Raw genomic sequence first — 26243 nt, 5'->3', positions numbered from 1 at the left:
GCCTCGCTCTGATGCCAAGATGGCGGCCCTTGTGAATACGCTCTAAGTTCTCTGCGCGCGCTGAGCGGCCCTTCCTCTCCGTGCCGCCTCCCCTCCCCCCCCACGTCAGCGTCACAACATGGCGGCCCCCGCGATGCTCCTGCTGCTGCTGCTGGCGGTGGCGGGGCTGGCGCTGTGCGCGGCGCTGCTGTGGTTGCGGAGGCGGCCGGCCGGGCCCGAGGGGGCCCGAGGGCGGGTGTGCGTGGCGGTGCTGGGCGACCTGGGCCGCAGCCCTCGCATGCAGTACCACGCGCTGGCCCTGGCCCGGCGCGGACACGGCGTCACCCTGCTGGGCTTCCTCAGTGAGTGAGACCGCTCCGGCCCAGCTGCCCCTGGGTCACCCTGCTGGGCTTTCTGTACCGGTCTGGTCCTGCCTCCCCGCCCCCTTCGGACCAGGTCCTGTCCTGTCCTGGGGCACGGCGTCACCCTGCTGGGCTTCCTCAGTGAGTGAGACCGCCCCGGCCCAGCTCCCCGCCAGCCCCAGCTTGTCCCCCCTACTCCAGGTATGGGGTCACCCTGTGGGGGCTCATCACAGTGTGAGACCTGATCCACTCCCCCCACGCACCTCTTCTGGTCCCGCCACTCGCCCCAGGCATGGCTATGGTGTCATTCTTCTGGGTTTCCTCAGTGAAACACCCAGGGACACCTTCAGTCCCAGGAGCCACATTGACCCATGCCCAGGGGTTTGGAGCCCACCTCTAAGCTGGGTCCAGTGGGGACCAGTGTAGATGCCCACATGTTTAATATCAAGCCACTGAACAGCAGCCACCAGTCCCCGATTAGCCTTGTTCCATACTAAGATTCATGCCCCTGCCCCAACCTGGGGGCAGCCTACCAGAGTGGCAGTGGCCAGCCTTATATTACAAACGTAAGCACTTTTCAGATGCTTACACTGACACCTCTAAGCGTGCTGCATCCCTGTGATCCAAGTGTTCCCTCGGCGGGGTGATTATTGGTCCCAGTATGAGAGCTGATCACTGGTTCCTTCACTCGGAACAAAGTACCGCCTGCTGCGTATGCTCATCTCAGTATTCTAGATGTTCTCTACTTTGAACTGGGTCAGTAATTGTAGGGATGTGTTTCATATTAAAATGGAGTTTTTTCTAAATTTGCTCTTGCTTTACAAGTTTAATAATATGGCCTGTTATAGTAACACTCTTGTATGTGTGTTCAATAAACATCTGGCTGTAGAACAGTTTCTTTTTCTTCCAGGCACAAAGCCACACAGTGATATTTTGTGCAATGAAAAGATACACATTGTATCTATTTCAGAACTTAAAGTATTGCAAGGTAAGTCCCATGAGTTAGATGATTTTTAGTTGTACACGTTATCAATATTTCAAATTCTATTTCTGTTCTGAAGATATTTATCATTATTGTTCAGTGAAAACCAATTCTTAGGGTCTGAGTTTAGCTTCCAGAGTATAGTGGGTATCATTGCTGCTTTTAAAGAGGGAGGGAAAATTTGCACTTTCATACAAGAGTTCTTTAAAAAAAAAAAAAAAACGGTTGGCACTCTTTGTACCAGAGTTCTGAACCTGGCTCAAAATTAGCATATTAGTTTATCCTACATGGAAGCTATATACACTTTCATCGTGTTTAACAATATGAGCACTCGCATGAAAACTTGGGCAATGCCTTTAACGTAAATTGGCCTACTTCTGAGCAAGTGGTTGGAATTACATGTTTATGCTGCGTATATCTACTTACATGCACTATGAATTTATCTTTTTTCTAAAACAAAGACCATGAAGTAATGTGTTAATTTTTAAAGAATGCCATCACTTAAAAAAAAAAATTGTTCCTTATATATGTTGATTCTAAATGAATTTCATATTTAGGGTGTGCTATGTGAAATTTTGACACAGATTTCTGTCATTTTACAGTTGGTCCTAAGATTTTCCAGTATATTACAAAAGTTATTGCACAGGCAATACAACTGTTCTATACAATGCTGAAGATAGATCGGCCATCTTATATTCTTCTTCAGGTATATATGTAGATATATAGCTATGTGTTTATTGTATCACACTGCAGTACATTTTCCCAGCAACATCAGAAAACATAGTGACTGATAAAACTACTAGTGCGGAAGGAATAGTCGAAACAAATTTGTGCAAATGTGAATTTTGTTTCATGTATTTGCAACCTTTGTGTTCACTTTTTTCATTAATTTTTGAGCATTCAGACTTTATTGGCACAAACACTAGCGAACTGAATTTAGCACAGATGCTTGAGTCTCTACAAAAAGCAAATTTCAATTGCATACTTGAGGGTAGAATTTGAAATTCATTCTAATGCAGAAAGCACAGATTGTGACTTAAGCAGTCAAATACAGAGTTCAAAATTACCTGTTAAATAATCTAATCAGAACAACACCACAATTTGTCTACCAGTGTAAATTGCAAATTCTGTGTTCTCTTGTAAAAATAACAATTCATACTTCTTTGATTAATCCGATGAAGTGAGCTGTAGCTCACAAAAGCTTATGCTCAAATAAATTGGTTAGTCTCTAAGGTGCCACAAGTACTCCTTTTCTTTTTGCGAATACAGACTAACACGGCTGCTATTCTGAAACCTACAAATGTTGAGTTATTCCAGTCAAATATTTACATACACACATTTAAAGTAAATGAATTTTAACTCACATTAATAGTTAAGGCCTCAGTCCTGCAAACATTTAGATAAATACTTTACTCATGTTAATAGTCCTTTTGAAATCAGTTTTCTAAGTGGAATTAGTGTTGGCTGCAGATGCCAAATTGAGATCATGGAGGGGTGAAAGCTTTTATCCACAGAACAAATATGACTTGAGTGAACAGCAGTATGAACTTCATAGTGCTCCTCTTCCCCCAACAATGTGCCTCGATCTTCACTTGGAGGTACCATATCTAGGAGTGAGAAAGTAGCTCTGTTTCCATAACAATGATTCTGGGTGTCTCTGCTGACATTTAGAGCTAGTTTTGGTGGTAGTTGTTGTGATTAGATGTAGGACCACGAGGGACTGAGATTATCCTACTCATTTTACATAAAAAGAAAAGGAGTACTTGTGGCACCTTAGAGACTAACCAATTTATTTGAGCATGAGCTTTCGTGAGCTACAGCTCACTTCATGCATCCGATGAAGTGAGCTGTAGCTCACGAAAGCTCATGCTCAAATAAATTGGTTAGTCTCTAAGGTGCCACAAGTACTCCTTTTCTTTTTGCGAATACAGACTAACACGGCTGTTACTCTGAAACCTCTTTTTACATATATTACTGAGTAGTTGCCTGATTCCTGTGACCAAAAGTTGTAACTCAGGGGCCGTATTTGAGCCGGAGATCTAGAGATTGTTTAAACCAGTGTCAGTCCAATCCTTTCCTTTTCTGGCAGCTAATAAGCAGTTTGTTGTTTGGTCATAATTGGGTGCTATTTTTGTTTGTTTTATTTATTAAACAGAATCCTCCAGGCCTGCCTAGTATAGCTGTTACCTGGATGGTTTGCCTTGTACGAAGAAGCAAACTGATCATTGATTGGCACAACTATGGTTATAGTATGATGAGTCTGATCCATGGAAAAAGTCACCCTATAGTACAAATTGCAGAGTGGTTTGTATAGAAGTCTTTATTTTCCTCTCACAAATTGTATAGTGTTTACTGCATGCAAAAAGGTGGAAGGCAGTGGTTAGGAGACCATTGACAAAGAGATGTTTCCTTAAAGAGGCACTTTATTTTTAGGTTCAAAATTGACGTACTTTACTTTTGGAGGTGTCCTATAGAATTAAATAGGAAATGCCTTTTCTGTGGGTTTTTGGACCTTGCTACCCAACCTAATAGAAAATTCTATCCTTGTTATACCATTCTGTAAAATGGTTCCAGAAAGCTATAGAAAACGATATTGTTCTCTGTTAAATTTTAGAGCCATTCCTATTCCTGTTATTCCTTTTGCATCCTATAGGAATTTTCACAAAAGGTTAAAATGGTTATACCTTTTTGAGGAATGTCCTCCAGTAACAGCTAAATATTGTGAGTGTACACGCATATACCAGTGTTCGTATGTGAAGTGTACACACAGAACTGTAAAAAGCCTGGTGACTTAGGCCTGGTCTATACTAGAAAATTAGGTTGATTTAACTGTCAGTCTCGGGTGTGAAAAATCCATGCCCCTGAGTGGTGTGGATAAGCTGACCTATGTGCCTGTGTAGACAGCACTAGGTTGATGGAAGAATTCTTCTGTTTGTCGAGCTATCACCTCTCTGGGAGGTGGATTACCTACGCCGATGGGAGAATCCTTCTCATCAGCACAGATAGTATCTGCACTGAAGCACTACTTCAGTGCACTGCGCTGCTGTAGCATTTTAAGTGTAGACAAGCCTTAAGAGGCCTAATTATTTCTGAACCTGAGTGTCTTCCACTGACTCTGAGCTGCAGTCATGCTTCTGAGATGCATGAGTTGCACATAAATAAAGTCAATAGTAATCTGGGTCTCTTTAGGTGGGTTGGAGTCATAATATGATGGTGTATATGGCTGTATTAATTCCTTATGTTACATATCTTCAAATTTGAATATATTCTGCTTCTTGCCTTGTTTGTTTTGACTAGGTTATGTTAAACACTTTATATTATAATTGCTTTCTGATTTGCTTGTTCTGTATTGCTGATTTGCGCAGTAACTCGTCTTTCAAGGTTATGATAGTAGGTCTCTTTTGTTGAATTTAGTTCAGGCCTTTGGTTTCTCTGGGCCTCAAAGGGGACAGCATGTACTCTACTGTATCTTGAATGTTGGCTCTACATACAGGGCTCTTTAATGGAGCAATATCAACAAAGACATAATTTACCTGTTAAGAGGCAAGTGAGAAATGAATTCTGTGAGATACAGCTCCTGATAATTTTAGGCAAAATTGTTTAATCATGTTAATGTTCATTCCAAAGATTAGACATTGGTATTAGAGAATCTCTATAAAGATTAGAGAAATTGGTATTCAGTGTTACAATCTCATTAGTTGGGAATGGTGTTTGGTTTATAACTGAAGTTTAATTTGTCAGGTATGAAAAGCTTTTTGGACGTCTATCTGACTACAACTTTTGTGTGACTAATGCAATGAAAGAAGATCTACAGATGAATTGTAACATCAAGTAAGTCAAAAGCCTTACACAAACGATTGTATACAGATTTTCACTTAGATGAGGATATATAGCTAGCTAGCTAGCCCTAATGATTTTAGATTCATAGAAGTCTTACTGTATAATCAGGTGTAAAGATGTTGGTTCTGGTGGGACCCAACTGAGAGTGCCAATTGAAGACAAATTGCTTAAAGCATGGCAGTTACAGCCCAAGGCTGGGGTTTCTGTGCACACCAAGGCAAACCAAACCAGCCAAACAGAGAAGACTTACCCCACTGGCTAACCACAAGTCACACAAGCAATTCCCTTAGACACCCCAGTATCCCCACCAGTGCCACTCGTAATGGGGACAAATGGTTATGAAAACCAATACCCCAGTAAAAGAAAAAAGGTTCTCTCGATCCCAAAGGACCCAGCCGCAGACCCAGGTCAATATACAAATCAGATCTTACCCACAAATCACGCTGTTGACAATCCTTTAGAATCTAAAATCTAAAGGTTTATTCATAAAAGGAAAAGATATAGATGAGAGCTAGAATTGGTTAAATGGAATCAATTACATACAGTAATGGCAAAGTTCTTGGTTCAGGCTTGCAGCAGTGATAGAATAAACTGCAGGTTCAAATCAAGTCTCTGGAGGACATCCACAGCTGGGATGGGTCTTTCAATCCTTGGTTCAAAGCTTCAGTGTAGCAAAGTTCCTCCAGAGATATGAAGCAGGATTGAAGACACGATGGAGGAGCTGCAGCAGCTTTTTATATTCTCTTGCCATGTGGTCTTTCTTTCGTTGTTTCAAAGACAAGCTGTCCATTACATGGCATGGAAAAACCTCAGAGTTCTGTCCCTTAGGCATGTCCCTGCATACCTTGCTGAGTCGCAAGGCATGTTTGCCTTCTCTCAATGGGTCAGTTGTATAGCTGATGGTCCTTAATGGGCCATCAGGCAGGCTGGGCAGAGCTGACACCAACTTGTCTGGGGTGTCGCCCAGAAGCATAGCATAAGTTTGAAATACAGACAATATAAGAGCCAATATTCATAACTTTAACTACAAAAATGATACACACATAACCAGCAAACCATAACCTTGTCTGAGACACCTTATTTTACCCCCTTTATATAAGATTTGGTACCACTACAGGACCTTGGTTGCAACCATGTTCCATATGGTCCCAGTTCAAGTCAATAACATGACATCAAGTATCCAAGAAGCTTCTTTCTGACTCAGAACTAATACTTAGAAAAGCATATTTATCATGAAAGTATTGTTACTGGTCCACCCCAGTGCTTCTGGTACTAGGAGGCCAAGAAATACAGGGTTGGTAGACGTACATGTCCCCAAACATTTCTTACCCTTTTGTTGTTTACTTTGTAAAACCTCTCAGTAGTTCCACAAAACTTAAATAAAAGTGAATATTTATCCCTCCTCTATAATTCCCCCTCAAAGAAAGTCTGAGAGGCCATTTGAATTAAATGTTAGTGACAGTTAGAGGGGGGATAGCTGGGGCTTTTGGCGCGCACATAGGTACGGAAGCGAGCATGAGGTGCTTGAGTGTTTTGGCAATGGTGGTAGTGAAGGACGAATCTTGTATTGAAATTTGAGCATTGGAGGAAATTGGAATTCCCAACTTCAGTAAGCCTTAATATCAGTACATTGTGGCGTCATTGTTTTAGACTGCGGCCCAGGGAGACATTACTGCATCAATTTACCATTATTTCACATTTTGAAAGTTTTTCTTTTGTGATCATAAGGGCTGGGGAATTTTTCAAAATTAAAGCTTAGATTCTTGGTCACAGTTATGAGGCAAGTTAAAAAATAAAGACAATTATACTGCAGTTTATATGGCTGTATTATGTGTGTCATGTATGCATTATGGATGAGTCCCTATTTGTAGGATTCACTCCACTATGCCAAACCTAGCTCTACCTTATGCCATGTGAATAAGCAGGAGTCTTGCCAAATTTGTAATATTTTTAATTGGTGTAGTTCAGTCTTCTAGATCTTGAGAGGGCACGAGCCAGAAGGGCAAATGCAGCCTTATGGCTTTGCACAAAAGCAGCTCATATTTTTAATGCAGAGGAGGGCAGCCTGGGGAGGTTTCAGCACTTGGACATTCTGTCCTGAGGAGTGCCTTTGCATCTGAATCAAGAGCTAAGTTGGCTTACTGAGGCCTCACGATGGTCACACCCTACCCAAAATGAGGGAGGCTCAATCTGTTCTGTGCAAACTAGGATTGATCTTCCATCTCCCAGTCACTTGTCAGGGCAGCCCTTGATGTGACAAAATACAGAGCATCCCACAGCTATAAATACTTTTGGAATGTAACACTCCCTGAGATTTCTTAAATGATATACTGTACTTCCTGCTTAGAAATTGTTTTTGTATGATGAAGAAGCTAAGGTTTGTCTCTGCTACAGCATGTGTGAGAGCTCCCTGGATAAGCACATAGTACTCCTGGGGGGATTCTGTGCCCATGCAGGAGCACAGAATTCATATGGCCTGCATTTTTCTGTGCTCCCATGCAGAAAAAAGTAAAAAAAAAAATCTGCTGAGGGACACGTGGCTCTTCCCCGGAAGCCCAGGCAGCAGGTCTGTTCTAGTGTGCCTGGAGCAGCCTCAGAGGCTGGGAGGGGGGCTGGGCATGCAAAGCAGCTTATTTTTGTTTCTGTTCTGTTTAGGTCCAGTAAAGAATAGAGACAACTGTACATTATTGTTGTTATTGAGTCCGCAAAAAAACCCCCACATAAAAAAATTAAAATGATATGGACATGTATGTGTGCGCATATTTATTTGTTTTTCCTAAAGTTAATTAAGTATTTTAGGAAAACTCCTCAGAGCGGCCACCAGCAAAAGTTGGTGGCTGCACTCTGAGGCTACCAAAATTATGTTGTGAGAACCCCTGGGCTAGAGGCACAAATGAAGCAGCCTGCCTGAGTTAATTTATCTCATTCTCTGCGTACAAATGTAGCACCCTGACTGTGTAGTAAAAGTTGTTAAAGTTGCTGTTGATGGTTAATTGATCTCCTTCTCTGAGGCAGAAATGTAGCACAGTGCTTATTGTTCCTATTGTTCGTTAACTGTTCCCATTCTCAGTCCGTTCTCCCAGGAGCATTAAAACCTGTGAAAGTTTTAAGGCCCCTACATTGCCAGAGTGATGTAAAGAAGTCTTAGCATATGAACTGGAACCATAAACTCATGGAACATTAAATCCCACCAAATGAGGGTAAATCCATCCTCGTCATTGTATCCACTCAGTATATTCCACACCTGAACATAGCCATGAACAACATACCCCCATATGTCAATGTCTGTACTTTGACCCGTTAAAGTTTTACCCCAGTCGTGGAGATTGCAGATTATGTATTCCTTACGCCGCCCGTTCCTAAACCAAATTTTACACCTCTTGATAATCTGTACCTTATTCCCTGATAACCAGAAACTTCTATGCTTAAACTCTGTACTGTTTTCTTTTTACTTCAACATCATCTTAATAAAATTATTAAATGACAGGAAGGGAATCCTCAGCTAGGAAGGTCTGTGTGCTTTCTCACTCTTTTCCTGTGCCAAAGTGGCACAATGGGTTTAGATTACAGCTCAGGATTTATTTTACTTACCCATTAAAAAAAGCTTTTGAGGGCAAATAAAAACATTTACCAAGCAGTCAATAAAATGTCAGGAGAATCAGAACTAAGCACTTCCCAAAGTACCCAGCCAGGTGCAGGACAATGATTAGCAAAACTGTGACAGGTTTCAGAGTAGCGGCCGTGTTAATCTGTATCTGCAAAAAGAAAAGGAGTTCTTGTGGCACCTTAGAGACTAACAAATTGATTTGAGCATAAGCTTTCGTGAGCTACAGTTCACTTCATCGGATGCATGCAGTGGAAAATACAGTCAAAACTGTATGACTTTCATGAGTGGAAGTCTGAGCAATTTAAAATGATATTTTCAAGTTGCAGTGGGGGAGGTTTAGATTGGATATTAGGAAAAACTTTTTCACTAAGAGGGTGGTGAAACACTGGAATGCGTTACCTAGGGAGGTGGTAGAATCTCCTTCCTTAGAGGTTTTTAAGGTCAGGCTTGACAAAGCCCTGGCTGGGATGATTTAACTGGGAATTGGTCCTGCTTCGAGCAGGGGGTTGGACTAGATGACCTTCTGGGGTCCCTTCCAGCCCTGATATTCTATGATTCTATATTCTACTTTTTTATTTTTTTTTTTTGCTGTTTGGTGTTCTGTAATGTACTGTATATACTCGTTCATAAGCCAAATTTTTTTTTATTAAAAAAGGAAAGCAGCAGAGAAGGGGGTCGGCTTATGAGCAGGCATAGAGAGGGAGGGTGGGACACAGCTCCTCCCCCCAACAGAGGGAGCAAGGAGAGGCAGCACAGGCAGCAGAGCCAGAAGGGAAGAGTTTCTCTGTTTCTGGTTTCGCTGCTCTCCCCCCAGCCTCCAAAGCAGCTGCAGCTCTGCCGCTCGGCCCTGCCCACCAGAGCAGGCTGTGGCCGCGCTGCCCGGCCCGCTGCAGCATGCTGTGGCCGTGCTGCCCCGTCTGGCTTGCCAGAGCAGGCTGCGGCCGTGCTACCCAGCCTGCTGGAGCAGCTCCGGCCAGGCCAGAGACATCCTCCCCTGGGCCTCCCCAGATAAGGTGGGAAGGGATGGGATGGGGAGCGTGTGGGGGGTGGTCACAGGGGTTGCTCCCCTGACCCCCAGCTTCTCCCCCCCAAAAAAATTTCCCCACCAGTTGCTGTCCTGGCCCATAAGGGGAAGCAGCTGGCACGCCAGGACACTTTGTTTACTTAGGTTTACCTCCGTGCCTATGGACGCTCGAGGTAAACCATCTCGGCCCACCAGCAGCTTATCCTGATGGCCCGGGAGCCAGTTTGCTGACCCCTGAATTATAGGGTCGGCTTATGAATGGGTCATAAACATTTTCCATTTTTACGTATCCATCTTGGGGGGGTCAGCTTATAAACAAACCGGCTTATGATCGAGTATATATGGTAATTTAAATGAAAATCCAGGATTATAACTGGCATGCAGGGTATTAGTTACCAAGTATTTGTAACTTAAATTTCATGTGTTTAGGAAATGCTGAATAGTTATTGTGACTTTTTTCTGTGTTGTAGTTTAAATAAATTACCAAAACAATTGAAACTGGTGTGACTATATTGCATTATTTTGACAAATAAAATATGCAGAATTTTGAATTTTTTTGGTGCAGAATTTTGAATTTTTTGGCACAGAATGCCCCCAAGAGTTAAATGGGACTTTTAAAAAAAAGTACGCATTGAAAAGCATTAAAACATTGAATAGATCTTTTTCCTTCTTGATAGAGCAAGGCCCCAATCCTGCAGATACGGGCATGTATTTAACTTTATGCATGTGATGAGTGGTCAGATTGAAGTCAAGACTATGGAGCTGCTTAACTGTTTACAGCTTTGGGGCACTGTTGTGCTCTCTTGTACATCCTTAGGGTGGCAGAAGTGTCCAACATTATAGCTCTTCTATTCCAAAAAACCTTTTAAAATATAGAGAGTTTTCAGAATCAGATAATTAATTATTTTGGTTTATTGATGCTTTTAATTGCCTTTTATATATTTTTTTATTTGACTAATGAATTTGTTTCACTACAGAGCAATAACCCTCTATGACAAGCCAGCTGCTTTTTTTAAGGAAACACCATTAGAACTCCAGCATAAATTGTTCATGAAACTTGCCAAAGACTGTGCTCCATTTAAAAGAGGGTATGTATAAGTAACAGATGCAGTTAGTCTTTATTAACTGAACTAAGGCCAGCACACTTAGTTTAGAAACTGAGTATATACTTCTTGCTTGTGACTCCCCTTCTCTGTTAACTGACTGCAGCTCATGTGATTCCCAAATGCATGTGGAGTGGAAATGGGGTGTTTTTTAAGGTGTCAAATACCAAATCATTTTATCCCCAAAGTTACTAAACATCTATAGTCCAGAGAAACAAAAACTGATAGGCCAAATCTAAATAATTGTTTTTCTTAATGCAAATCCAGAGATGTGATCCCCTACTATTTTAGTCACATGAGAGTCTTAGCATGCCTTAGAGCACACCACAATTAAAAACAAGCAAGATACTCGCAATTTAGTTTTGAATATTAGAAGAAAAAGGAAAACAAAACACAAGCAAGCAGTAAATAATGGTTACTTCAGTCAGTGTGTCTTCTGTACATCTCTCTGTGGAGAGCTTTCATCAGAGATTATACTCTGGAGGATTAGTCCTACCTGTTGGGGGCACTCTTCTCTACATAATTTGAGACCGAAGTGTATTGTTTTCCAAAATCAGTAGTCCTGTCTTAGTGTACATTGGTAACTAAAACAATTTATAGATTGGCAAAGGAATTTCATTTAAGGGTTGATGAATCCTGTTTGGTTTATTATGGATAACCTAAACAGTTTATAAATGGGCAGAGGTAAATGATCTTAACTGAGTCCTATGAAAAGGAAGAAAATAATTAACTCATTTATGTAAAGAAGCTATTCAACATTTTCTCAGATGAGAAGGCAGTGTTTGTATAAACCCATCAACTCACTGCAAGGACTGGTCTTAAGATAGGCAAACTAATGAATATTAGGAATCTGAATTTCAAAATAAATCCCACTATTTCTTTCTTTGTCAAGGTTATCCAATGTCTCCTCCCCAGGAATATACCATCTGAACAATCTAGTGTTAATACCTTAAATTATAATAGCACATGGAAATAATATAAGAAAAATTTAAATCTAATCCTTTGGCAGTGCTTTTGCAAACATTATCTCACCAGTGATGCTGAAGTCTTGGTGATGTCATCATGTTGCGGAAACAATGCTAGACTGCAAGGTTACTTCTTGATGTTGCATTATGGCTTCTTTTCCTTATTGCTGCTATTTGCTGCTTAAACAGACTGAGATGAATGTGCCAAATTGGTATCTCAGTTCAGAAAGATGTATACTCTTGTCCTTCCATAGTCCCACTGAAGGTAGAAGATACACCTCTTTCAGGGGAGTGGCAGGATCCAAATATTAGCTGTTATCACACTTTCATTGGCTCAGCACCTTCATGGGATGACATTGGTAACATCTTCAGCTCCTGAATATGCAGTCTGCTAATACATATGCAACAGCATTGTAAATCTTCAACTTCGTGATCCTATTGTTTTGTGTTTGTGGTGGGGAATTTTCAGGGTGTCTCTAAAGGTGGAGTCTTAATTCTTTCTTTTTAGTTAATCTTCTGAGATCTCTGTAATTCTATCAGGGTTTAATAAGAGATGAATTTCTATTTCAGATGAGTCTAAACACTCCTCCTTTCTACATAAGCCTTTTACTTTTAAAATAGTCGTCTTAAACTTAAGTGATTTTTAGAGTATTTAGACTCAAATAGTTCTCAAAGCATTGTTTCTTCTTAAGAATCCTTGGAGATGTGTTTCTTGTCTTTGATTTGTTAAGGAAGTTAACTAATTTCCCAATTAGTATAGATACCTTATATTCAAGTGGCTTCTTGTATGTTACATTAGTAACCAGTTAGAGCAATGTCATTTGATTCCATGTTAGTACATAAAACATCACTATTCACATAACAATGGCATCAGAAAGCTAGTACATTAGATGCATCTAGGTACAAAATATTAGTGAATAAACACCGCAAAAGGAACTTATGGCATCTAACAAACAAAGGTGTTCACCTTTAGTGGAAACACCAGGTTAGAAGTAATTAAAACATTTCTGAACTATACACGTTTTCTTTAGTGTTAAATGAATGAAGCTCTAGAGTGCTTATAGAAGAAGAAATTTTCAATAGGAATATTTCTGGAATCCTTAGTGTGGGTTTAAAACTGCGGTTTTTCCTCAGAAGGAAGAAGGAGAAGTAAGAGTTAGAGAGGCTCTTGGCTTAGCTTTTGTGGCCTGGATAAAGCAGGTGCTACATGTCTCCGTGAAATCGTAGACAAAGAATATCTTCATAGATGGTAAGAGGAGAGGGTGGGTGTTCTGCTCCTTGAGAAGACACTCCTTTTGGAAAAAGAAAAGGAGTACTTGTGGCACCTTAGAGACTAACCAATTTATTTGAGCATGAGCTTTCGTGAGCTACAGCTCACTTCATCGGATGCATACCGTGGAAACTGCAGCAGACTTTATATATACACAGAGAATATGAAACAATACCTCCTCCCACCCCACTGTCCTGCTGGTAATAGCTTATCTAAAGTGATCATCAGGTGGGCCATTTCCAGCACAAATCCAGGTTTTCTCACCCTCCACCCCCCCACACAAATTCACTCTCCTGCTGGTGCTAGCCCATCCAAAGTGACAACTCTTTACATAATCAAGTCGGGCTATTTCCTGCACAAATCCAGGTTTTCTCACATCCCCCCCACCCCCATACACACACAAACTCACTCTCCTGCTGGTAATAGCTCATCCAAACTGACCACTCTCCAAGTTTAAATCCAAGTTAAACCAGAACATCTGGGGGGGGGGGTAGGAAAAAACAAGAGGAAACAGGCTACCTTGCATAATGACTTAGCCACTCCCAGTTTCTGTTTAAGCCTAAATTAATAGTATCCAATTTGCAAATGAATTCCAATTCAGCAGTTTCTCGCTGGAGTCTGGATTTGAAGTTTTTTTGTTTTAAGATAGCGACCTTCATGTCTGTGATTGCGTGACCAGAGAGATTGAAGTGTTCTCCGACTGGTTTATGAATGTTATAATTCTTGACATCTGATTTGTGTCCATTTATTCTTTTACGTAGAGACTGTCCAGTTTGACCAATGTACATGGCAGAGGGGCATTGCTGGCACATGATGGCATATATCACATTGGTGGATGTGCAGGTGAACGAGCCTCTGATAGTGTGGCTGATGTGATTAGGCCCTGTGATGGTGTCCCCTGAATAGATATGTGGGCACAATTGGCAACGGGCTTTGTTGCAAGGATAAGTTCCTGGGTTAGTGGTTCTGTTGTGTGGTATGTGGTTGTTGGTGAGTATTTGCTTCAGGTTGCGGGGCTGTCTGTAGGCAAGGACTGGCCTGTCTCCCAAGACTTGTGAGAGTGTTGGGTCATCCTTTAGGATAGGTTGTAGATCCTTAATAATGCGTTGGAGGGGTTTTAGTTGGGGGCTGAAGGTGACCGCTAGTGGCGTTCTGTTATTTTCTTTGTTAGGCCTGTCCTGTAGTAGGTAACTTCTGGGAACTCTTCTGGCTCTATCAATCTGTTTCTTTACTTCTGCAGGTGGGTATTGTAGTTGTAAGAAAGCTTGACAGAGATCTTGTAGGTGTTTGTCTCTGTCTGAGGGGTTGGAGCAAATGCGGTTGTATCGCAGAGCTTGGCTGTAGACGATGGATCGTGTGGTGTGGTCAGGGTGAAAGCTGGAGGCATGCAGGTAGGAATAGCGGTCAGTAGGTTTCCGGTATAGGGTGGTGTTTATGTGACCATTGTTTATTAGCACTGTAGTGTCCAGGAAGTGGATCTCTTGTGTGGACTGGACCAGGCTGAGGTTGGTGGTGGGATGGAAATTGTTGAAATCATGGTGGAATTCCTCAAGGGCTTCTTTTCCATGGGTCCAGATGATGAAGATGTCATCAATATAGCGCAAGTAGAGTAGGGGCTTTAAGGGACGAGAGCTGAGGAAGCGTTGTTCTAAGTTTGTCTTTTTAACCAAGTGGTTCCCAAGATTGCAGTCTACAGTAGATTCACCCATAAGTTGCAATTGAAAACTCCTACCAAACATACTATGCAAGACAAAAATCACAACAAATACTCAGATCTTTCTAGCATCACACACAATAAAAATTATATAAAGTATTAAAGCATAATAAAAATTGTCATGCAATTTTCAAGGATCTGAAATTGCACCTGGAGGTGATAAGCACACAGAAGCAGTATTCTCCTTGAAGCTTTTTGTATCTGTCCATTATTGTAAGAAAGCAAGAAGTTCCCAGGAATTTCTTTAATTAGCCTGAATATTTCATTTACTAAAATATGCAACCAAAACCATAAGCATATGAGCTATTATTCTCCAAGCACCATGTGTACAAAAATAATTGGAAATATCTCACAAAATTCAGCAAAGGCAGGTTTATAGTAACATTAAATAAACGTATAGCTTATTATAATAAAATTATTTTGCATCAATTTGGAGGTTTATCCCTCACATGCAGTACTAATCCTTGTAACAATACCGTCTTTCTTGGAGATGGTATGAAAATTCAGGAACACCTGATCTTCTGTATTCGTCCATCTGTGGGCAAAAATGTCTCTTCTGTTTCATAGTTGCTTTCAGGGAGCGAGATCTGTTCGCTTACTTAGGTTTCACTCATCTGGTGAATACACATGAGCCTCTGTGGCTTGAAGTATGAACTTTGATATAGGGCCCCTAAATAGATATGGGGAAGGTAGACTGAGGCTAATGTGAGTCTTGGTGTAAAAAGCTCACAGACATAGTTGCTGAAGCATCCCTTACTAGAAAATCAAAAGAGAGAAATTTGGCAATTGTCAAATTCCCAGTGAGCTAAATATCATGTGCCTCATAAAGAGGGACCTCCTTCATATAAATCTCAGATTTTTCAAAATCCTGAACTAATATTAAAAAGATTTCTTCAACAGTTCGTGGAACGTCTGCCATAGTAAATATCATAGAGGTAAGATGTATGAGATAATATCTTTTATTGGACCAACTTCTATAACTGGTTAAAAGGTAAGAAACAAAGGGTAGGAATTAAATGGTCAGTTTTCAGAATGGAGAGAGGTAAATAGTGGTGTCCCCCAGGGGTCTGTACTGGGCCCAGTCCTTTTCAATATATTCATAAATGATGTGGAAAAAGGGGTAAACAGTGAGGTGTCAAAATTTGTAGATGATATAAAATTGCTCAAGATAGTTAAGTCCCAGGCAGACTGCGAAGAGCTACAAAAGGATCTCTCAAAACTGGGTAACTGGGCAACAAAATGGCAGATGAAATTCAATGTTGATAAATGCAAAGTAATGCACATTGGAAAACATAATCCCAACCATACATACAAAATGATGAGGTCTAAATTAGGTGTTACCACTCAAGAAAGAGACCTTGGAGTCATTGTGGATAGTTCTCTGAAAACATCCACTCAGTGTGCAGCGGCAGTCAAAACGAACAGAATGTTGGGAATCATTAAGAAAGGGATAGATAATAAGACAGAAAATATTATATTGCCTCTATATAAATCCATGAATACTGCATGCAGATGTGGTCGCCCCATCTCAGAAAAGATATATTGGAAGTGGAAAAGGTTCAGAAAATTCAGAAAAGGGTGACAAAAATGATTAAGGGTATGGAACGGCTTCTGTATGAGCAGTGGTTAATAAGACTGTGACTTTTCAGCCTGGAAAAGAGACAACTAAGAGGGCATATGATAGAGATCTATAAAATCATGATTGGTGTGGAAAAAGTAAATAAGGAAGTGTTTATTTACTCCTCCTCATAACACAAGAACTAGGGGTCACCCAATGAAATTAATAGGCAGCAGGTTTAAAACCAACAAAAGGAAGTATTTTTTCACACAACACACAGTCGACCTGTGGAACTCCTCGCCAGAGGATGTTGTGAAGGCCAAGACTATTACAGAGTTCAAAAAAGAACTAGATAAGTTCATGGAGGATAGGTCCATCAATGGCTATTAGCCAAGATGGACAGGGATGGTGTCACAAGCCTCTCTTTGCCAGAAGGTGGGAATGGGCGACGGGTTTGATCACTTAATGATTACTTGTTCTGTTTATTCCCTCTGGGGCACCTGGCATTGGCCACTGTTGGAAGACAGGATACTGGGCTAAATAGACCTTTGGTCTAACCCAGTATGGCCATTCTTATGTTATGCAGGTGAGAGAGGGAAGCTTTTCAGCTATAAAGATACTCCTGAAGAAGAGCTCTGTTTGGCTCGAAAGCTTGTCTCTCTCACCTACAGAATTTGGTCCAATAAAAGATATTACCTCACCACCTTGTCTCTCCAATATCCAGGGACTGACATGGCTACAGCTACACTGCATATAATAAATATCATGGCAGACGACGACTGTACCATGAGAAATGGCTTAAAAAATCCTCAGGACAGTCAGTCCAGCTTCTTTGTTAAAATCCTTAGTGCAGAATGAATTGACTCCATGCACGATAGGCCATCATCTTCAAGGTAAAACAAGTACAGGCTGGTGAATTGGAAGGCATGCTAAACACTCTCCACAGATTGCCAAGGGAACACCTTCGGAAGTTGTATTGTTAGGATATTCGTGATAGCTAGGAAAAGAATCATCTGAGTCGCATGATCATGATACCTGGATGCTCACCAGCAAAATGAATGAGCCCCCAGAGGTGCTGAATGACAAATTTGGAACCAGAATGTTGTGAAATTCATACCATTTGGTACAGTGTTTGATTATATCCATGCACATCCTTACATAGTATATCTTGGAATTAATAATTACATTCTTTAAATCCTGTTTACACAGAACAGACTCCATACATCCAGTTGTTGAGAAGTCTGCATTTACAGAACTAGACATCAGAAATGGAAATGTGACACAAGTCAAAGAAAGACCAGCTCTTCTCATCAGCAGCACCAGCTGGACAGGTCTTGAATCAAATTGGTGTTTATTGTTCATATTCTTTTATAATATCTTTACATTAAACAGTTGATAAAAATTAGAGCTGTACCTCCCTCCCCCACACATAAACTTTGATCTGATACAGGACATTACAGCCAGCAAAAACAAAGTTGTATACATTTCTTTGATTAACAGGAAGAATTTGCAGATCAGCTGTATGGACTATCTCAGTGTCTACATATGAGGACCCTAATCCGTTGAAATTTTTAGTTTAATTATGGAGTTATAAGGTAAATGTTGAGCTCCATGAATGATTAGAGAAACAAGTCCTACCCTCGTCTAACATTAGAAGTACATTTAATATGCTTGCATGGTGCTCTAGAATGGTTCTAATAAGTTACAATGTTTTGTCTTTCATTTCCTGGTACATTTATTACATATATTTATGCACTAAGATAATTATTTTGTTTGTGAAAAAGTCTAAAGCTGGAACAAAATCTGCTGTATTGTAATTGAGAATGGAAGTGTGCATCTTCCTGAATTAAAATTAATTGGCAATAATGTCTAATAAAATTGACAGTGAAACGTCATGCTTCTGAGATGCTGATTGGCTTTAGTATTTGTGTAATTGTCGGAAAAGTTTCCATTAAACGCAGCAAGTAGGAATAATATGAGAGTTATAGGCTTTTGTTTAGTAGTTTTACATTTATAGTACCTATCATGGTAAAAGCACATTGTATATTTAGTCACTTCAGTGAAGATGAGGAAAGTCATGATTACTGTCTTTTCAAAAGAATAAGGCATTACAGCTAAAAATGCTACGAGTGTCACTAATAAACCTTTCTTTTTCAGAGGATGAAGATTTTTCTATTCTTTTAAAAGCTTTAGAAGGTAAGTATCAAGGAGTTTTCTTTGGCTATTTAAAGAGTCGTCTTATGGATGTATTCTCAACAGTCTCTAAGAGCTTCTTCAAAGAACAGTGCCTTCATGTGCAAATGAAAATTCAAATGCATTTAAGGACCAGAGTAGTTTCTCAGTGTGGGAGTGAAAAAAAGCTTAAGATCATAGTGACATGCATGATACAATTAAAACCTTTGTCACAAGGAAATAAATTTCTAACCACTTGATAAAGTGGGTTACAGCTTTACTTTGTACTCATCATGTGGTGTGGCCGCTTGCTGAGCTCCCTCTTGTGGCCAGGGGTGCCTTTGCAATGCCTTGTGAATAATTTCTCTCTCTTAGGTTCCTTACACAGACAGGTCTGGGTTTATTCATAGAAAATCATTCAAAGTCCCAAATCGAAGTCCCCTAACCAAATGTTTCCTTTCTACTCCCAGGTCTCCTTGCCGGGAGAGCTTTTGTGCCCTTTCCCTAGCTTGCCCAGGGTCTCTCCTGCCTTAGCAGGCTATTCCTAACCCTTTCTGGCTGGAGTCTTAGTCCCAAATCCCAGGACTCTGCTGGAGTCTGCCCAAACCTAGCAGTCTCTGTTCTCCCTGAGTACCTCCCCTTCAGTGCAGTCACTGCTGTCCTTTATTGGGAACTACCTGATGTAAGATTCAATGGGTGAGTGGTTAAGTTGCTTGACTAAAGATCTGAAGTTCAAGTTTATGGGTTCAAATTGCACTTGATCTCCCACTGAAAGGCCATCTCTTGTTCACCCAGATGCAAAATGGGTACCTGTTCCACCAGGTTAGGGCTGTCAAAGGCGGTTGGACATATCACTCCCTTGTGTACCCTTGGCTGTGAAACTGACATACCTTAACCACATCAGCCTGATGAGCCATTGATTTGGGGGTACTTTGGCTCAGGTGGGGCTCATCCTGTAAACCGTGTTGGCTTAGATCCAAGGTCTCCAGCTCATGAGGCAAACCACCCTGTTATACAACATGTGCGTGCGTGCGTGCACACACACACTTTCAAATACCTATTGAAATGATTTCAAGAAAGATGGGAACCTGCATTAAGCAATTTGGGTAATCTGTGTCTGTGTTCTTGAACCTAACAACAAGAAACAGCTCGTAGTGGTCACAGAGTAATGTTGGGTTTCTGCAGATTTTATGAACTGTACATTTAAAAGCATGATGTCCATATAATTTATTTATATAGTATAAAAAAGGAAATATGTTAACATATATATTTAAAAAAATTTTAAATATCAGTTTTAAATTATTTTTGTAAAATGAAAAGTCTTGTTCCTTCTTTGAAATCAGTGGGATTATCTGTATGGGGTGGGGGGAGGAGAGCAGAATTTGGCTCAGCAGTGTTGTGGGTGGCAAACACCTACACCTTCCAGACAGTTTCCTTTAAGTATCAGGCATGTTTCAGAGAGGGCTAGGTGATTCCTTGTGAAGAATTATTACTTTGCATTATGGCTGTTACAAGAGGCCCAAATTAGGATCAAGGTTCCCAATGTGAATTTCCACATTTGCTAGTTTGCCTGAAGTGTTTTTTTAATTATTTACTTGAAATAGAGTTCTCATTTGTACATCAAAATTATTCTTAAATGAGGGGGTGTGTATCTAGATATACACAAAATAACTTTATCTGTTCTGCAGATTATGAAGAGTATGTCAGTGATGGAATCAAGCTTCCTTCTTTAGTATGTGTGATAACAGGTACCACTTTTACATGGTAATTTTCTGTTCCCTTTCGGTGCTGATGCTGGAGGATTAATTTTTATCATCCCATTATATTGACTCTTACATTGATTTTTGTGTGTCTTTCAAAAAATATTTGTTTGGCACTAATTTACCAGATCAGTGGTTGGAGAAAAAGCAAACCAATGGTGGCATGTTAGGCATTTTAAAATAAAATATACGCCACAGTATACGAATCTAGCCATTTTATTGTACTCTGTAATTCCTTTGGATGTATTTTCAGAATTTGAATAGTGAAGAAATGCTGGTAAAACAACTTAAAATGTGGTTTAAATGGTATTTAGCCTATTGCTAAGTAGGGAGGAATTTGGCTAGTACTTGGGAAGGAGACCAACCGTTGAATTTGAGGTTTTTGCAAAATGGTATAGATGGTTCAACAAATGGTATTCTTTCCTCCTTGTACTAAACTAATAACTTAGCATGATGATAAAAGGGCACTGTGCTGCTGGAGGGTGCCAGCTTTCAGTTGATTTGCATCTGATAATGGTGTATCTACGATACAGCATTTTATCTCATGGCTGCCCTCAGAAGACCCAGTCGGATTCACTATCACCATGCTAGGCCCTATATGAACACTGATGAATGATGCAGCCCCTTCTTCTAATACTTTACAATCTAGGAAGACAAATGAGGTTTGCTCTATATCCCTAGACTTTAATGTGCAGAAAAAAACCCACTTTGGGTGCTCACAGCAAAAACACTAATATATATTGTTTGTTTGTTTTCCTTTTAAAAGGTAAAGGGCCTCTAAAAAAGCACTACAACAGACTGATAGACAAAATGCACTTTAAACACATCCAGATCTGTACACCGTGGCTAGAAGCAGAGGATTACCCTGTTCTACTTGGTAAATAATGGATTACAGTTGCTGAAAAAGCTTTAAAGACTCAAGAACAATGTGTGAGGCTTAAGCAAAGGCTATGGATAGCTATTGATAATTTTGGGTAGGGATGGCGTGGTATTTATCAGAGATGGTTTTTACCAGGTAAAATCATGGTTTTTAGCGCCTCAGGAAAAACGAGTTAGTCCCAGTTTAAGGCATTTTATATTGAAATGATTTCAAGAAAGATGGGAACCTGCATTAAGCAATTTGGGTAATCTATGTCTGTGTTTAAAACTGTTTAGTTAATGATGCCACTTTATACTTATTTTTAGTTACATATTCCAATTGTGGTTATGTAAAGCAGTAGATTTGTAGATTAATGTAGGGTTGTACAAATACAAGGTAAAACTGAAATGGGCATAATATTAATATATGTAATAATACAGTACTGAACATCGACATGTCTACATTTTGGTTTGATATTTTCTGAAGGAAGTTATACATGTTATGACTCATTTCAGTTTTCAATATTATATAAACAAAAGTTGAAAACATTTGATTATATGAAAACAACAATGCAGACTTGTAGACTTAAAGCATTAAGCAATCAGAAGCATGCAGTGTTGCAGACCAACGGTCCAGGTCCACTTGGCCATGCAACATCCTGTAGCCGAAGACCAACTTCGATGTAGTGGGTAGGCCAAGCCTATTCCTCGGCTTTGAATGGATGTATCCAAAGTTTGAAAAGATTAATTCTGTATTTGCTGAACTTGCTGGATCCTGATGCAATTATTCGTCCCGCTTTCACCGTTTAAACTTGGTTTACGTTGGTATTTACCAGTGCCCTGTCCTAAACTAGTTTTTCCCGGGAAATGGCCAACCCTGATTTTGGGCGCTAGATATATGAATACCACAGTAAAATTAAATTGCTTGTTAAGAACAAAGTATATAACTGTAGCTTGTGCCTTTTGTTATGCCTGAGAAATTGTTTAATTTTTGAAACTGCAGTTTCCCCTCCTATTCTGGTAATTAGGTGTAGAATTCCATCTTGAAGGTTTGCCAATATATCTGTATTTAAAAAGCCTCTGTTTGCCGCCTTCTGTTCTTCTAGGTAGGCTAAAACATAGTGGGTTGTCTCTATTCAATGTATTCTCAAATTCTGTTCAGTAAATAACATTGGAGAGTTTCTAGCTGAGCTGTTGAAGGTAGCTGAGGAGATTAGGAAATAGAATGTTCATACTCCCTTAGCATTTTAGATAAATGAAGCTCAATAAAAGCTATGTATGGATAAAATACTGGTAAAATACAAGTTCTGCCTAATTTCAACCCCTCACTGTCAATTTATTTGGCTTGTATATCTGTGGTGATTTCTAAGTAATGAGTATTCATATCTGTAAACTTGGATTCTGTAAATTATCCATGTATTGTAAAGGCATTTGGATTGGCAGAGTTCTTTAGTGGGTCATCTAGCCTGTCCCCTGCATTGTGGCAGGATTGATTTAATTATTTACCATTTCAAATAGATGGGGGTAGATTATGTGTATAATGTCTGTTAGTTTTTTAATTTCTCTTCTTCCCTTATTTTAATATCAGTTACTTATGTTTCTAAATCTCAGCTGCTCTGAAAAATAAAAAATTATGTGGCTTTTACTCACTGAGTTCCTAAATTCTGACCTAAATCATGTTCCAAGTAGCTTTGTTTTAATGGCACCAAAGACATCAAGTTACATCAAAAATTGTTAATGTTTACAAAATTATATGTTTCAAAAATAATCTTTAGAGTTAATCACTTTCAAAATATACTTTTTAAAAAGTCAGTTTTGTTTCTTTTATAATTTGTAGGCTCAGCAGATTTGGGTGTCTGCCTCCACAAATCATCTAGTGGCTTAGATCTGCCTATGAAGGTGGTGGATATGTTTGGCTGTTGTTTACCTGTATGTGCAGTACATTTCCAGTGGTAAGAGCTTGCTTACTTTGACATAGCTTAAAATAACTCAAATAGATTTTTTTTAAACAAATATGTAGTTTGCTACAAAATCATATGATAATTTCTGCTGATATTGAATTGATTCCTAGTTACAACACAGTAATATGTTTGCTTTAGTTTGCTAAAGGTAAATAAAATTATGAAAACTGATTTATGACTTCTAGAGGTCATTTAAAAATTAACGCTTCTTTTGTGTGTGTGCGCACACGCATGCAAAAGTTAGGGCATTAACTGCAGTGTCCTAGCCAGATTGCTTTAAAAACAACCACCTGCAATCCCAATTGGAAATTATACTCTTCTTCATATCCTGTTCTAAACTACTGGATTTGTTTCTATATACTGTTTGAGAGATGCTTCATTGCACTTTGGGATTGTCTAAACCTTAGTGATGGATGAAGTGGTTACTGTATCTACAGTTTATAAAGTACTTGTAATCCTTTGGGAGAAATATGACTTTCGTAATGTAAAGATACTTTGTCTTGTGCTATAGCGTTGGTGGTGACAGCAGCATAGAATACTGTGTGATAGCTTTGTTCATGACTGTAATATATAATGAAGACTCTTTTCTTTTTGTCTGTGATCTTTTAATAAGCCTGTAAAATACACTAGCTTTCAGTATGATCATGGTATCTTCAGGTGAAAAATGCACATTTCAAATTTTAGAGTTCCACTTAAAAAAAACCAAAAAACAAAAAAAACAAAACAAAAAAAAATGTTGAAGAAAATTGCTGCACTATGTTACAGACTGCTGCTATTTAATCTATCCTGCTTCCTGGGCCAATTCAGAGGAGAATCAAATCTGCTGTAACTTATCCATTTTTCCAACCATCTCGGTGTGTAATGTATAACTTAGACTCTCACCCAGGTATCAAGTTTCAATGTGTAATTTTGCACAGTTTTACACATCACCTGCAAATTTGACTGACTTAGTCTAAAGAAGTCCAAGATGGTGTAATTTGTATGCTATAGGGATGGAACAGAGGGGTTAGAATGTAAATCAGCTAATAGAGGATGCAAATTAAAGTAAACGACCCTTACTGTAAATTACACTCTAGTATGTAAGCTACATGTTGGTAAATGTGTGTGTCCAGTGCAATGTAAGGGAGACTCAGAAAGTATAATTGAACCTCTTATATGTGAAGGGGATGAAAGAAGATGTATATTATTCTGTCTTAGCTTCCCTTGGATTCATTTAGACTCCATGACTGTGAAAGACCTGTGTTTCAGAAGGGTTACATCACAATAGAGTACTGAAGACACGTCATTATGGAAATGAATGGCTTCAGTTACAACAGGCTAACAAAGCATGCTGCACAAACTTCTACATTATTCTGTGCTGGCAAACGAAATAACATGTTGCCACTGTACCCTTTTTATTCCTTCCTAAGAGGAATTTCTCAGTACAGTTTGCTAATACACTTTGTACAGCAGCAGTTCTGGACAGGCTTATGCCTAGGGAAGGAGGACTAATTTGTTTCAATCATTTGCAGCTTGTACCCCAGTGCAAGGAATGGAATTTATGTTAAGAGATCCAGGATCTTAACAATGTGGGGCTTGTAGTAGGGCTTACAAACCCCATATTGAGCATAGGTAGAAGAGAGAGGAGAGTCTTCCCTGCTCACAGGCAACCAGACTGACCACACCCCAGCACAGCTGCCAGAACCACCTTCATAGGGGCATGTACCCGCAGCTGGGACCAATAAGGAAAACAAGCCCAGCTATAATGGAAGGAGCACAGAGAGATAGGGAGGCAGAAAGGCCTGAGATAGTGGAGCGGCAACAGCCCCATGCCATGCTGCCTCTAAGAAACTGACAAGAGAAGACTGCAAGCCCTGGAGTTTAAGGGCTGGTTGACTCATTTTAGGTTAAGTTGATGGACTGGGCTGATTTGAGTTGAATAGAGGGAGACCAATTAGGAGAAAGCTGGAACCTCTGGAGAGACTGTCCCTAGAGTATTTGATAGGGCTACGGTACATAAACAATCTCTGCAGGTATTTAAGTGGAGAAGCCTTTTATGTTGTTCTTACATTTTCTTCACTGGTTTTGTTCATAGTTTACATGAACTTGTGAAACATGATGAAAACGGCTTGATATTTAGGGACTCGAATGAACTTGCAGAACAGCTGAAGGTAAAGAGAGGCTCAAGTCCTTTTTGTTTCCTTTTTCTTTATGATTAATGGAAAGGTACTGTTTTTGCACATTTGGAGTTAGTAGATTATAGATCCGGTTGTCATGTTTTTCTCCCTCTGTCTTCTCTCACTGTTTACTTTTGGGCAGTGATGCTTTTTATTTGTTTATTTACTTATTTTTATATATTGTTAGTCAACATTGAATAGTATTGAGTATTAATAATTGTACTTTGTGGATTTAACTTTAAAATATACATTGTAAGACTAAATTCCCGCCTATAGTTATGGATTTTATTGGCCACATCTGTTTGTGTATGAATTTAAAGCAAGAAAGCACATTTTAAATATTTTATTATCTTGCAATACTTAGAGCTCTAGAGGGAAGAGTCCACTTTACTGCTTCTCTTTTAACAATCAAATTGAAGTTGGGAGGGGCAGGAGAAGCTTGAAGTGTGATATTTAACTACTTCTTTGTTATTTCTTTAATCTTGCAGATGCTCTTATTAGAATTTCCTACAGCTGAAAGTAAACTTTATATGTTCAGAAGAAATCTTCGGGCATCCAAGCAGCTGCGTTGGGATGAGAGCTGGGAACAGACTGTGCTTCCTGTGTTTAGGAACAATTAATGGTTTTCAAAAAATGGACAAAAGAATTTGCACTTATGATTTTCACATTCCCAAGTTTGGTTATACATGATGGAAATGGTGAATAAAACCTTTATATTTGGTCTTAGACAGGTGTTTTTTAAATCTCTCCATCCTGAAACAACCTTTGCAACACACACTTTGATCTGTGATTTGAACCAGTTGGATGAATAATTTGGTATGGTTTGAGATTTGTTTGCAGCTGAACTTATACTTTGCATTATGTAAAGATAGAGGAAGGACATGGTCCCTGCATGAAGGAACTTAAATTTCACAATCTCTTCAGACCATTAA

At 39.7% G+C, this 26243-nt stretch overlaps 1 protein-coding gene across 1 annotated transcript; it reads left to right on the top strand.

Annotated features, from left to right (window-relative positions):
- Positions 1-26037, top strand: ALG1 (ALG1 chitobiosyldiphosphodolichol beta-mannosyltransferase). Its single transcript, XM_048866387.2, has 13 exons — positions 1-341; positions 1252-1329; positions 1926-2029; positions 3479-3627; positions 5065-5154; positions 10772-10882; positions 17614-17735; positions 18562-18600; positions 20265-20324; positions 21103-21213; positions 23032-23146; positions 25230-25305; positions 25800-26037. The coding sequence occupies exons 1-13, from the start codon at positions 119-121 to the stop codon at positions 25929-25931; spliced, it is 1410 nt and encodes a 469-aa protein (XP_048722344.2). The 5' UTR covers positions 1-118; the 3' UTR covers positions 25932-26037.
- Positions 26038-26243: the final 206 nt, after the last annotated feature.

This window comes from Caretta caretta, chromosome 10 (assembly GCF_965140235.1).
Source record: "Caretta caretta isolate rCarCar2 chromosome 10, rCarCar1.hap1, whole genome shotgun sequence".
In the NCBI taxonomy this organism is placed as follows: domain Eukaryota; kingdom Metazoa; phylum Chordata; order Testudines; family Cheloniidae; genus Caretta; species Caretta caretta.
Note: the sequence above shows the minus strand (reverse complement) of the source record. Positions and strands in the feature narration are given on the sequence as shown.